This window comes from Myotis myotis, unplaced genomic scaffold (genome assembly GCF_014108235.1).
Source record: "Myotis myotis isolate mMyoMyo1 unplaced genomic scaffold, mMyoMyo1.p scaffold_m19_p_2, whole genome shotgun sequence".
NCBI lineage: Eukaryota > Metazoa > Chordata > Mammalia > Chiroptera > Vespertilionidae > Myotis > Myotis myotis.
Window position 1 is genome coordinate 111,460,507 of NW_023416324.1, and position 12,909 is coordinate 111,473,415.

A 12,909-nucleotide genomic window follows, 5' to 3' on the forward strand; every position below is an offset into this window, starting at 1 on the left:
AATCTGCCGTTCTATAAAATTCTCTTGGTCTGCCCTAGCCGGTTGGCTCAGTGGATAGAGCGTCAGCATGCAGACTGAAGGGTCCCAGGTTCGATTCCAGTCAAGGGCATATACCTTGGTTGCGGGCACATCCCCAGTGGGGGCTGTGCATGAGGCAGCTGATTGATGTTTCTCTCTCATCAATGTTTCTAACTCTCTATCTCTCTCCCTTCCTCTCTATAAAAAAAATCAATAAAACATATATTTTTTAAAAATTCTCTTGTTCTGTGTTAGAAATGATAATAAGCTGACCCTGATCTATACACAACATATCACTAAGGTTTAAATCAGAGATCAAATCTATATATATAAAAGGCTAAGCAACCATCCGACCGGCCATTAGGTATGATGTGCACTGACCACCAAGGGGCAGATACTCAACACAGGAGCTGCCTAGTGACAACAACTCTCACACTCTGGGACCCTTCCAGGGATGTTGGAGAGCCAGTTTCAGCTCAATCCCTGCAGACCAAGCCAAGGGATCCCACCTGCCAGAGGGACCCTGCTCACTCCCCATATGCCCTTCAAGCCCCAGCGCCGCCCTAGTTGCAGCAGCCAGGGAGGGACCATGGAAGGTTGACTCTAGGGCGTTTCTGGCCAGTCTCACCCAGTCCTGTCTTGCTGGCCACCTTCTAACTAATTTCCTTTCAATGTGCACGAATCTGTGCACCAGGACACTAGTCTATATATATATACCCAAGCGATTGTTACAGCCGAAAGACCAGAACAATCAGAACAACCGGAATGACCAGTCAACCAGTCGCTATGATGCACACTGACCACCAGGGGACAGAAGCTCAACACAGGAGCTGACCCCTGGTGGTCAGTGCGCTCCCACAGCCAACTTCCCATGGCCCTTCCTCCCGGCCAGTCAACCTCCTGTGGTCCCTCCCCCATTAGCCAACCTCCTGCAACCCCTCTCCCCTACCCAGCCAACCTCCTGTAGACCAGGCCAACCTCCCACAGACCCTGGTCCTGCCCCCAGCTGGACAGCCTCCTGCAGTCCCTCCCCCCTGCTGGCCGGCAGCCCCCCAATAGACCCTGATCGGGGGGGGCCAGCCAGCCAACCTCCTAGGGTCCTTCCCCCAGCTGGCCAGCCTCCTATAGGCCTTGATCACTGGCCAGGTTGAGGGACCCCACCCATGCATGAATTTGTGCACTGGGCCTCTAGTATACACAAAAATATCAAGGACTTGCCCTTAGTAATTGCAAGAATGAGTTGCACATTCTCTAAAAGATGTGTCTTCTTGTCTGATGCTGGAGCTGTACGTCTACAGGGTGGGCATCAGCCACGGAAGGTGCATGTAAAGTGTGAGAGCAAGAGCAAGCTGTAACCACAAGCATGAGCTGAACTGACACCCATGTCAGTTCTTACTGCCTGTGGCTTCAGAGGTGCAGGGCTCCTGAAGAAGCTGAAAACCTTTGCCACAGAGCTGCACAACCTCTCCCTGGCCCAGCAGTTAGAGAAGCTGGGGGAGCTGGGGATGACGAGGGCTGTAGGACCACCTGCTGCCCAACATCTTGAGGGAGGTGGCATGTGGGCAGCACTTGTCTGAGCCAGAGGTGCTGCTGCTTCCCTTGGCCTCCACAGCTCATAGAGCCACTCTCAGGGTGCACCCCAGCAGGAAACAGAGGAAAGGGGACTTGGGGGACTGGAGTTTGGCTTAGCCAAGTTGACAAGTTACAAAGCCACCACATGCAGTTTGCAGAAGGCAATGGGGTTTTAGTTGTGTGAGTGCATGTACTGTTTCTTAGTGTAGGTCAGGGGTTCTCATCCTCACACTTGGGACCAGATCGTTCTCTGTCAAGGGTGGGAGGGCTGTCTCATGCCCTTCAGGATGTTTCGCAGCATCCTTGGCCTCTACCTCCCAGTGCTAGTCCCAGCCTCTCCTACTCAGTTGTGATATCAATATATCTCCAGACATTGCAAGTGTCCCCAGGGGCAAACCTCCATAGCTGTGAATTGCTGGGCTGGGTCGTGTGCTGCTTGAGGAGAACAATTCATTTTTCCTCCTGGAAACCAGCAGTGCTTTGTATGTATAATGAGCTTAGTAGTTGCTGAGCGAATGCACACAGAAGTGCATGAGCAGATACTTACCCATCAGCGCAGGGACAGACTGCACTTGAAGGAAGGTACCTGCTCCTGAAATGGTCTTCCTGCCATGGTTTTCATGACTGTGTTCATGTCTCCCATCCTATCTAATAATAGACAAATAGGGTAATTAACCATAACTCCGACATGCTTCCCATTGGCTATTCAGGGCGATATGCAAATTAACTGCCAACCAAGATGGTGGCCAGCAGCCACGCAGCTGAAGCAAACAGGAGGCTTGGTTGCCCCGGCGATGGAGGAAGCCAAGATTCCCTGCCTGCTGCTGCCGGGCTCTGAGCTGCACTTTAAGAAACTATGTTGCAATTATAGAACCTAAACAAACCCCAGATACCTGCTTTCAGCCAGCCTGACCTCAGAGCTGGAGCTGCAACAGTGTTTCAATTATAGAAGCTAAACAAACCCAGATACCTGCTTTCAGCAGCTGAGGCCTCAAGCTGGAGCCGGCTCTCAGCTCCAGTGACAGCCATAGAAGGTAAATAAATCCCAGAATAAAAAAAAAGAAAAGAAAAAAATTAGAGGTTGGGAGCTTCAGTCACCCACCAGCCTGAAAATGGCCCTCAGCCCCTCACCCAGACTAGCCAGGCACCCCAGTGGGGACCCCCACCCTGAAGGGGGTGCAACCAGCTGCAAACAGCCATCATCCCCTCATCCAGGCTGGCCAGGCACCCAAGTGGGACCCCCACCCTGATCCGGGACACCCTTCAGGGCAAACCAACTGGCCCCCACCCTTACACCAGGTCTTTATCCTATATAGTAAATGGGTAATAAGCAAACTGACCCAAACAGCAGAAAGACTGGGAATGACTGGCCACTATGACACACACTGACCACCAGGGGGCAGACACTCAATGCAGGAGCTGCCTTCTGGTGGTCAGGGCACTCTCACATGGGGAGCTCTGCTCAGCCACAAGCTAGGCTGATGGCTGCCAGTACAGCGGTGGTGGTGGGAGCCTCTCCTGCCTCCTTATCAGTGCTAAGGATGTCCGACTGCAGTTTAGGCCTGCTCCCCGCTGCCAAATGGACATCCCCCGAGGGCTGCTGGGCTGCCAGAGGGATGTCTGATTGCCATCTTAGGCCCAATCCCCCGGGGAGCAGGCCTAAGCCAGCAAGTGGTCATCCCCTAAGGGGTCCCAGACTGCGAGAGGGCACAGGCCAGGCTGAGGGGACCCCCCCCCCCCGAGTGCACAAATTTTTGTGCACTGGGCCTCTAGTCCTATCTAATAATAGACAAACATGGTAATTAATCATACCTCCACTACGCTTCTCATTGGCTAATCAGGGTGATATGCAAATTAACTGCCAACCAAGATGGCGGCCGGCAGCCACGCAGCTGAAGTGAATATAAGGCTTAGTTGCCCTGGCGATGGAGGAAGCCAAGGTTCCCTGCCTGCTTGGCCCAGCTCTGAGCTCCGGATGCAACAATGTTGCAATTATAGAAGCTAAACAAACCCCAGATACCTGCGTTCAGCCAGCCGGGCTCAGAGCTGGACCCGCAACAAAGTTTCAATTACAGAAGGTAAATAAATCCCAGAATTAAAAAAAAGAAAAAAGAAAAAAAGGAGAGACTGGGAGCTTCAGTTGCAGGCTTGGCCAGCCTGAAAATGGCCCTCAGCCCCTCATCCAGACTGGCCAGGTACCCCAGTGGGGACCCCCCACCCTAAAGGGAGTGCGGGCAGCCTGAAAACAGCCCGCAGCCCCTCATCCAGGCTGGCCAGGCACTCCAGTGGGGACCCCTACCCTAAAGGGGGTACAAGAAGCCTGAAAACAGCCCTCAGCCCCTCATCCAGGCTGGCCAGGCACCCCAATGGGGACCCCTACCCTGAAGGGGGTGCGGGCAGCCTGAAAACAGCCCTCAGCTCCTCATCCAGGCTGGCCAGGCACCCCAGTGGGGACCCCCACCCCCCCGGAGGGGGTGCGGGCAGCCTGAAAACAGCCATCAGCCCCTCATCCAGGCTGGCCAGGCACCCCAGTGGGGACCCCCACCCTGATCCGGGACAGCATTCAGGGCAAATCAGCCGGCCCCCACCCCTACACCAGGCCTCTATCCTATATAGTAAAAGGGTAATATGCAAATGTAAGGCTTTCATGGTGGTCCTGTGAATTTTCATTTTCCCTTCTCATTTTTGTTCTTCTGCTGTTAAAATCTTAGGCCTGAGGCCTACTTCAATGATAAGGTATTTATTTTGGTAGCGACACCTGCTGCACACTTAATTCAAAAGATGTGCAGAGTCTTGTTATATGGAAGCAGTCTCCTTGGTGCTTGAGGACACCCTTCAGAATGCTTTCCCCAGATAGCTGAGGGCAGTCACAAATGCCAGGAGGTGAGGTCAGTGCCAAATCTGGCAACACTCCTAAAGCACTGGTTCCTAATTGTGGGATCTGTTGGCAACAGGCTGCCTAATACCAGTTGGATCTCCTGCTGAGCTATAGTTTGCTTTATTATGAGGCTTTAAACATTTTTTACAACCTGCTCCTTGTATTCATGTGAGCTCTTTAATGATGTGTGCCCTGCACTTCAGAATGCAGCTCTGCTGCACAATGACATTGCTAACACTGTCTCAAAAGTTGAGTAAAGTTTTTCTTTTTCTTTTTTTTTAAAAATATATCTTATTGATTTTTCACAGAGAGGAAGGGAGAGAGATAGAAAGTTAGAGACATCAGTCAGCTGCCTCCTGCACATCTCCCACTGGGGATGTGCCCTCAACCCAGGTGCGTGCCCTTGACCAGAATCGAGCCCAGTTCCCTTGAGTCTGCAGGCCGACGCTTTATCCACTGAGCCAAACCGGTTTTGGCTGAGTAAAGTTTTTCTTCCTGTTGGGAGTCATTAGAGATTACAGTGAACATGTCATTTCACGACCTAATTCTCATGGTTGGAGTAGAATCATATTTGAGTCTCTACAGTGTGGTCATCCTTGGGCCTCCTGCCTGGAGATCTCTAAATCAAGGCAACAAGACTTGAAGGATATCCTTGTTTACTTTTTCAGACTTGGCATTTGAGGCCATAATTTTTAAGACTTCATAGCACTTCCACATGACGCCATTTCACTACAAGGGCATTAGCCATGTTCCCGGCTTTTGCAGGGATCTCCAGACAGGTCCTATCACATTGTTAAAGATGAGCCACACTCGACCCCAGTCTGCATCTTTGGAGACCCATATGTCTCCTGTTGGGAATGTCAGTCTAGTTTCCATGTTTAGTAAGTCTCACCACTTAGTGTTTATGTTGTCTTGCTCATGGAAAAGCAGAGCAAGAGAAACATGGGTACAGGCATTGAGGAGAGCTACTCTACCTAACAGATTTGGATTTTCTTTTATGTTTAGCACAGCAGTGATAGTTGGAAGGAATGACTAACGTGCAGGCAGCAGAAAGGAGGAACGGGCAACACTCTCTTTTCCACTCCCCCATCTCCGTCTCCCTCTTTTGCTCTCAAATGGAAAGTGAATGTCATTGGTCCCATTGAGGCATAGCAGCGACTATCTGTTGTTGCAAACAAACTGCTTTTTGTGAGAAGTTTCAACGTGATGAAGAACTGTAAGACCTACACCAGTGATCACATTCTGCCTCTAGCAAACAGGTTTTTGATAACAGGAGGAAATAGATCTACTCCACTTGCTGCTTTCCCATGTCAAGCAAGCATTTTGTACAGGGTACCAGAGATGTGAAATATGTAATACTTAGGAACTGTGATGCCTTCGGAAGTGTTTGTAGGCTTATACAGCTTCAAGTAGAGCAGCAACCAACCAGCGAAGGTGCCAAGAAAGGAGAAAGGAACCAGCTCTCAGCTCTTCTTCAGCATGGCAGTGTTGTGGGTGAGTTTTTAATCCTAGGCAGTGGCTACATCTGGCACTTACAATAAAACAAAACATATATATGTATATATACATATTTTTTTTTCAATAATTTTTGTTTCTCCTTAGGATTAAGACTTTGGAACTATTTTGTATTTTGAATTACAGATGCTGTTTGAAGGAAAGAAATACTGATTCTAAGGTTTTTCAGAGGCTCTGGCAGGGATGAGCAGGACATCCGAGTGGAGCATATGATAAGTGTGATCAGACAAATTCTATTTTCTTACTTGAGCAGCTATTTTATGGGACTGCTTATGTATGTCCGAGGAGCCCACAACTTCAGCCACACAACTTTTTGTACTGCAAGAACTCAACTTTTTGTAGCTTTTATTTCACATTTAATTTAAAGTAACTATAGCACTAAAATGCCTAGCAGAAGATTTTCCTCCAGACCTGTAAGGAAATTTTATGAAAAAAGATCCTTCAGTGGTTAAACGTCTCATGTCGTTGGTGCTTCTGACCCTAATAGCACCACTAGACAACACAACAACCACATGGAAACATATTTTTGGAAGCAAAACTTTAATTTTATACGACATATGCTATGGAGAGTGAAGAAAATTTAAGGATTACTTGTTTCCTATTTTTTTCTTAACAAAATGGAATCCACTGTGTTGAAGACTCTTGATATTATGTGATTGTCTAACCATTTTTTATACCAATAAATTGAAATAAAATCCAGTATGATCATGGTCATTGAATGGATTAGTCTGAAAAGTTATATTTTATTTATGATTTTTAAAAATCAGGGTAACTAAACTTCTCATTGTGTTGTTTTGTTCTTCAATATACTTGTAATCCATGGAGAATTCCACTGATGAACACGATAATTTCCACATGTGTTTTATTTCTCAGTGAACTGTGTAAACTTTAATTTTGTTGAAGGTTGTATGTTAACTCTATGTTATGTTCTCATACCACTTCTTGAGAAGGAAGTTCTAATTTGAAATTGTATCATTTCCTTCAAAATGAAGGGCAATGCTTAGTTAAATAAAAGATTGATAACATTTTTTTTTAAAAAAAAAAAAAGAGCAGAAAGACTGGGAATGACTGGTCACTATGACACACACTGACCACCAAAGCGCAGACGCTCAATGCAGGAGCTGCCCCTCTGGTGGTCTGTGAGCTCCCACATGGAGGAGCTCTGCTCAGCCACAAGCCAGGCTGATGGCTGACAGTACAGTGGTGGTGGTGGGAGCCTCTCCTGACTCCTTAGCAGCGCTAAGGATGTCTGACTGCAGCTTAGGTCTGTTCCCCGCTGGCAAGTGGATATCCCCTGAGGGCTGCTGGGCTGCCAGAGGAATGTCTGATTGCCAGCTTAGGCCCAATCCCCTGGGGAGCAGGCCTCAACCAGCAGGTGTTCATCCCCGGAGGGGTCCCAGACTGTAAGAGGGCACAGGCCGGGCTGAGGGACCCCCCCCCCATGAGTGCACAAATTTTTGTACACTGGGCCTCTAGTCATATATAATAAAAGGCCAGTGACCGAAACGGTGGAATGACTAGAACGACCAGAGACCAGAACACCACGGCCCCTCACCCAGGCCGGCCCCACCCCCCAGGGAGTGGTTAGGGGTGCCCCTAGGCAATGTGATAGGGTGTGAGTTTGATGGGGGAAAGTCACAGAAATAGGGGAGAAGGTTTTAAGGGTCTGCGGGGTTAGGGTGGTCCGCCCAGAGTAGATTTGGAGTGTGCTGGGAAGGAAGAGTAAAATCTGATTGGAAAATGGCTCAGCACAGTACCTTTCTCATTGCAAACCAATGGACTGAATGGGCGGTTGTTTCATGAGTGCACTTGGGACCGACATGTTCATGGCAGCAGCAGTACTCCTGAAACTTCACTGGTTCCAGATAGTAAACAGGTATCAACGTCAAAGAACAGAAAAATCCTCTCCAACTACAGGCCCTGAATGTTGCAACGTGACTGAAGGAAACACCACTTAAGGAGGAGCTAGAAAAACCGGAAGTATGCGACCAGAGGATTGTGGAATTGTGGAGAACGCCTGGGCACCTACCACTAGAATGTGAGCCTGTTATTACGCATGTGCATAGTAAGCCCTATAGTCCTCAGTCTTGCAGTATTTGGATGTGACTTCTGGCGGAAAATTATTTCAATTGAGGTTTGCACGAGGAAGATCAGAACTAAAGGTTTTGTTTGTTACCTTGGTTTGAAGCAGAAGAAAATGGGGTAGTGACGAATAAGAAACTTTGGAGATAGTGAAGGGCAGTTTGTCCAGACTGTTGAGACCTCAGAATTAGAGTTTAATTGGGATAGAAATTCTGCTAATAGCACCTGATGCCTGAAATCTGAGCACTCTATGTTTAGGTTTTCCAGTTCAAGTTTTTGGAGACTGCCTAATAAAACATTCCTGGTTGGAAAGTGCAGAACACCACGGCCCCTTGCCCAGGCTGGCCCTGCCCCCCAGGGAGCAGTTAGGGGTGATCATGAGGCAGGCAAGTGGTTGGGGCAATGAGGCAGGCAGGCAGAGGCAGTTAGGGGTGATCAGAAGGCAGGCGAGTGGTTAGAGGTGATCAGGCAGGCAGGTGAGTAGTTAGGAGCCAGTGGTCCCAGATTGCAAGAGGGATGTCCAACTACCAGTTTAGGCCCGATCCACAGCAGGATTGGGCCTAAACTGGCAGTCAGACACCCCCCAAAAGGTACTGGATTGTGAGAGGATGCAGGCCGAGCTGATGGATTCTCTGGCCCCCATGCATAAATTTCACGCACCAGGCCTCTAGTATCTTTATATCCAGCCCAGACCACTGCCCTGCCCACTAAATGTCCACTTTGGAATGTCTCCTTGGCCCCTCAAAGCAACATTTCTAAGTAAGATTCCCAGTCCCTCCACACATGCTTCTTCTGAACTCCTGGTTTCAGGAATGTCATCGCCTGCATTAAGAAGACATAGAACCTCAGGAGTGACTCTAGATGACTGCTCTAAATACACAACTTCTCAAGCCCTGCCCTTTCCGTGACTCCATCGCTCAGCCCCTGGGGGCCTCTGAGCCATGCCCGGTCATAGCAGATGTTCACTGCATGGTGTGTTACCATTGTTGTGGCCATGCCACTGAACTATTCTGCTCCAAAGAAAGAAACAGCTAGTCTCTGGCTCTTTACAATCAAGCTCAAGCTCTTATAATTAAAACAACAGCAACAACAAACCAACCCAGCATTCCTAGTTAATAAGCAGAAAACTTGGTGAGTTATAATAACAAGGATCATTTCACTTACTTCTCAGAACTGACCATGCGTTCACAATTGCCCATGTCTTGCCCTCTGCTTTCTTGACCTTGGTGAGGCTTCTACCCTTCCCACAGGCCCCCTGCTTGGCCACAGCCTGAGATAGCACTGAAGTGTCCCTTCCTCGGCTTCTCCAGGAAGTGGGCTGACCACAGTGAGGCATTTCCTGTCAGACCCCGGCCATTGTGCACCTTCCTGCCCAGCTGCCCAATGCCACTGAGATCTGCCCACCCCTCCCTGTAAAAGGAAACCCTTTTCTCTTTGTGTCTGAGGCACCTGCATGTGCCTGAGATTGCATATTCTCCTGTGGAATCTGTCCTTTTGAATCAAGTTTCTTCTTGTCTAAGTCTGGGTTTGCCTATTTTGACACAACCCTCGGATATAGAAACTATGATTAGTCCATTTTGCTTCAGAGTAAAGTAAGGCTTAAAAAAAATCCTCATATTCCAGGGCCCCTTAAACAACAAATGGGACATCTGGATCCAAATCCAGATAGCTGGCTCTTGGAGGGTGAGCCTGTGCACTCTCAGCCAGGCTCACTCAGTGAGTGGCCTCACTGACTCTCCTAACAGCATCTGAAGGGAAGTTTTCTTGGGCCACTTTTGGTTCCTGTGTAGAATGAAATCACTAAAATATTGTTATTTTTAAAGTGTTATCATTTATACTGTTCATTAATTCATAGTAACCTGAATTTGTGAAAACTATCAATTAAAATATTATAATCAAAGCTTGTATTTTTATATAATCTTTCAAAGTGCCTATATCAATACAACCACCCTCTGTGCCCCTGGTTGATCAATCCTATGTCTTTTGTTTCACAGTTATTTCTTTTTTTAATTAAATTTGTTGGGGTGACATTGGTAAATAAAATTATGTAGGTTTCAAGTGTACAATTCTATGGTACATCATCTATATATTGCATTGTGAGCCCACCATCCCAAGTATTTCTATTTAGTGATTTCATCCTGTCTGTGTGGAAGAAGCCAGGATGCAGGGGCAGATTTCTAGCATCATCAGGGTTGTTTTTTTTTTAAAAAAAAAAAAAAGGGAAGGAGATCCAAGATGGCAGCTGATGGGATGTCAGGCTGCAAGATAGTGTGTGAGTGAGAGAACAAAAGGAGAGTGCATGGATATGCGGGGAGTGTCTGTATTTGTGAGTGAGGGACAGCTATATTCCAAGGGACTGCTGGGAACTGCCGGACCTGGCTCTCCTGGTACGGGCAGCCTCTACTACTGTTGAAATCTCTCCTGGAGTGGCTGGCTCTGCCACAGAGACCATGCCATCTTGAAGGGGAGAGTGGCTGTGATTGGAAGTCCAGCCTTACCTTCAATTGAGGAGACCTTGGATATCTCCCAGGACCCTACAACCACAACACCCAGGGACCAGCTGCCTCAATTGAAAACCCACGACCACCAGAACTCCAGCCTCCAAGACCTCAGGCTCCTGGATAGTCTGTCAAGCGGGGAGACAGAGTGGTGCCGAATATATGGAGGAGCCCTGCGCCTTCTCACAGAGCAGATAGAAGGAACAGCTGAATCGAATAACACCCACCTGGAATTGACAAATTAAACACAGCTGGTGAGGCATTCGGCAGACAGAAAGGTCAGATATCGCCTAGAGCAGTGGTCTGCAAACTGCAGCCCCTTGAGTATGGCTCTTCCACAAAATACCACGTGCGGGCAAGCACGTACAGTGCGATTGAAACTTCATGGCCACACACAAGGGGCCAAAGAGCTGCATGTGGCTCACGAGCCGCAATTTGCCCACCTGTTTGCCTAGAGAAAGGTGTGGTCTGGGATCCAGGCTGGAGGGAGAAATGTGTGCAGTGGGATCTAGAGTCTCAGAGGAAGACTGCGCCTCACAAAATCCGCAGCCGGAGGGGTCAGTATAGCCCAAAAATGTGGAAGGGTGTCCATGGGGCTTCTGGCAGAAGAGGACTCTAGAAATCAACCCACAGCTAGGCTGGGCCCAGAAAGGCAGCCTGAACTTCTACCAGTATACTGGCTGCGCAGTGACACTTGCAGTGCCAGGGGAAAAAGACGTGAGTCTTCACACTTACTCTGGCTTTTTTTTCTTTTTAAATCCTTGCTTTTGATTACTAAGCCCAGTACGTAGGATCTTCCAATTAAAAACACTCACAGAGACTGCAGGGGAAAATTGTTTTTGTGGAACCTGGGGATCAGAGTGGGGAGAGACTAACAGAAAACCAGCTTTGGGGCAGTCTGTCTCCCCAACCCAGTATTAAGTGCTGCAGGGAAAGCAATCTAAACACTGGGTAGAGAGGCCTTTTAGCACCAAATATTAATACAGAAACACTGCCACCCAGGGGTTGAATCACAAATTGACTCTTGTGTAAATACAACTAAAGGCAGGCTGAGAAACAAAGAGATCCCACCTGCTTGAAAACAGGGTTGTGGCTTATGACACTGAGGAGTGGTGGATAGCAGGGAACTTCAATACTGTCCTGACTACCTGACAGGAAACAGACATACCAAACAGAACAGTAGAGGAAGTTATTGACCTTCACTACTTCACATTTTTATTTTTTAACTTTTACTTAAGAAACTAAATTTTTTTCTCACTTGACTTTGCCTTTTTTATTATTATATTTTCATTTTTAATTAGTATTATTACTACTATTATTTTACCTTTTTTAAAGTTTTATTTTATTTTTCTTTCTTTTATTTTGGGATTAGTGTTCTACATTCTATTTTTATTTTTTCTTTAGCATTATTTTACTCTATCTCAATTTTTCCTTTATGCCAACACTCTCTTCCTCACTTTTCCCCTTTTTTTGTCTTCTTTCTCTTACCCTGTTCCTGCTTTAGTTTTTCCCTATCCTTTCTTTTTACTTCCTGTTAAAAACTTGATCCTACTTATATATCTAATTTCTGCTCTCCTGCTCCAAGTCCATACTCACTTTTCTCTTCTCTTTCTTCACTATCCAAATCTTTTTATTTTTCTTTTCTCTTCCTTTTTTTGTTTTGTTTTGCTTTTTTCTTTCTCTCTGTCTTGTTGTTGTGTGTTTCTTTGATTGTTGATTAGTTTCATTTTTGTTTGTTTGTTTCTCTTTTTTTCTTCTGTTTTTCCTCACCTCACTTGTTATCTTCTTCTACTAATAGCTTAACTAATTCCAATCACCAACTAAGGCTTATCTACTCTCTATTCTCCTTTTCCAATAGTTTATGAATACATAGATAGAAAAATTAAAGAAGAGAAAAAAATTTATATATATAAATTTTCTTTTATATATACTAGAGGCCCGGCACACAAAATTCGAGTACGGTCCCTAGGCCTGACCTAGGATCACCTATCAAGGACCAAGTTGTTTCCCTGGCTGCCGGCAGCTGGTCCCATCCCCCATGGCCACCCACCCCCAGTTCCCGGTTCCCCGGTCACCATCAAGTAATCAGAGCCTGCTGGCCAGGGGTGGTGGATGGAGGGGAGGGACTGAGAGGTTGGGGACAGCTCCTGCATTGAGCGTCGGCCCCCTAGTGGTTAGTGTGCATCATAGTGACCAGTCATTCCGTTGTTCAGTCTATTTGCATATTAACCTTTTATTATATAGGCTATGCATAGCCCATGGACATGGGCAATAGAGTAGTGAAGACCTAGGGGGAGGGAAGTAAGAGGGGGAAATGGTAGATATCTGTAACACTATCAACAATAA

The 12,909-nt window shown here is 47.1% G+C and overlaps 1 protein-coding gene and 1 long non-coding RNA gene across 2 annotated transcripts in view; both read left to right on the top strand.

Moving 5' to 3' along the window:
• LOC118675635 (transmembrane 4 L6 family member 4-like) overlaps nucleotides 1-1,595 on the top strand; it is a 39,215-nt gene extending 37,620 nt beyond the window's left edge. The window contains exons 6-7 of the mRNA XM_036348496.1: nucleotides 1,277-1,337; nucleotides 1,430-1,595. Of these exons, the coding sequence (XP_036204389.1) occupies nucleotides 1,277-1,337; nucleotides 1,430-1,595 (227 nt within the window). The remainder of the gene's footprint in view (nucleotides 1-1,276; nucleotides 1,338-1,429) is intronic.
• A 4,296-nt stretch (nucleotides 1,596-5,891) lies between these two features.
• LOC118677516 lies at nucleotides 5,892-7,014 on the top strand. The gene is made up of 2 exons (XR_004974410.1): nucleotides 5,892-5,962; nucleotides 6,110-7,014. It is a non-coding gene; the product is annotated as an uncharacterized LOC118677516 (long non-coding RNA).
• Nucleotides 7,015-12,909: the final 5,895 nt, after the last annotated feature.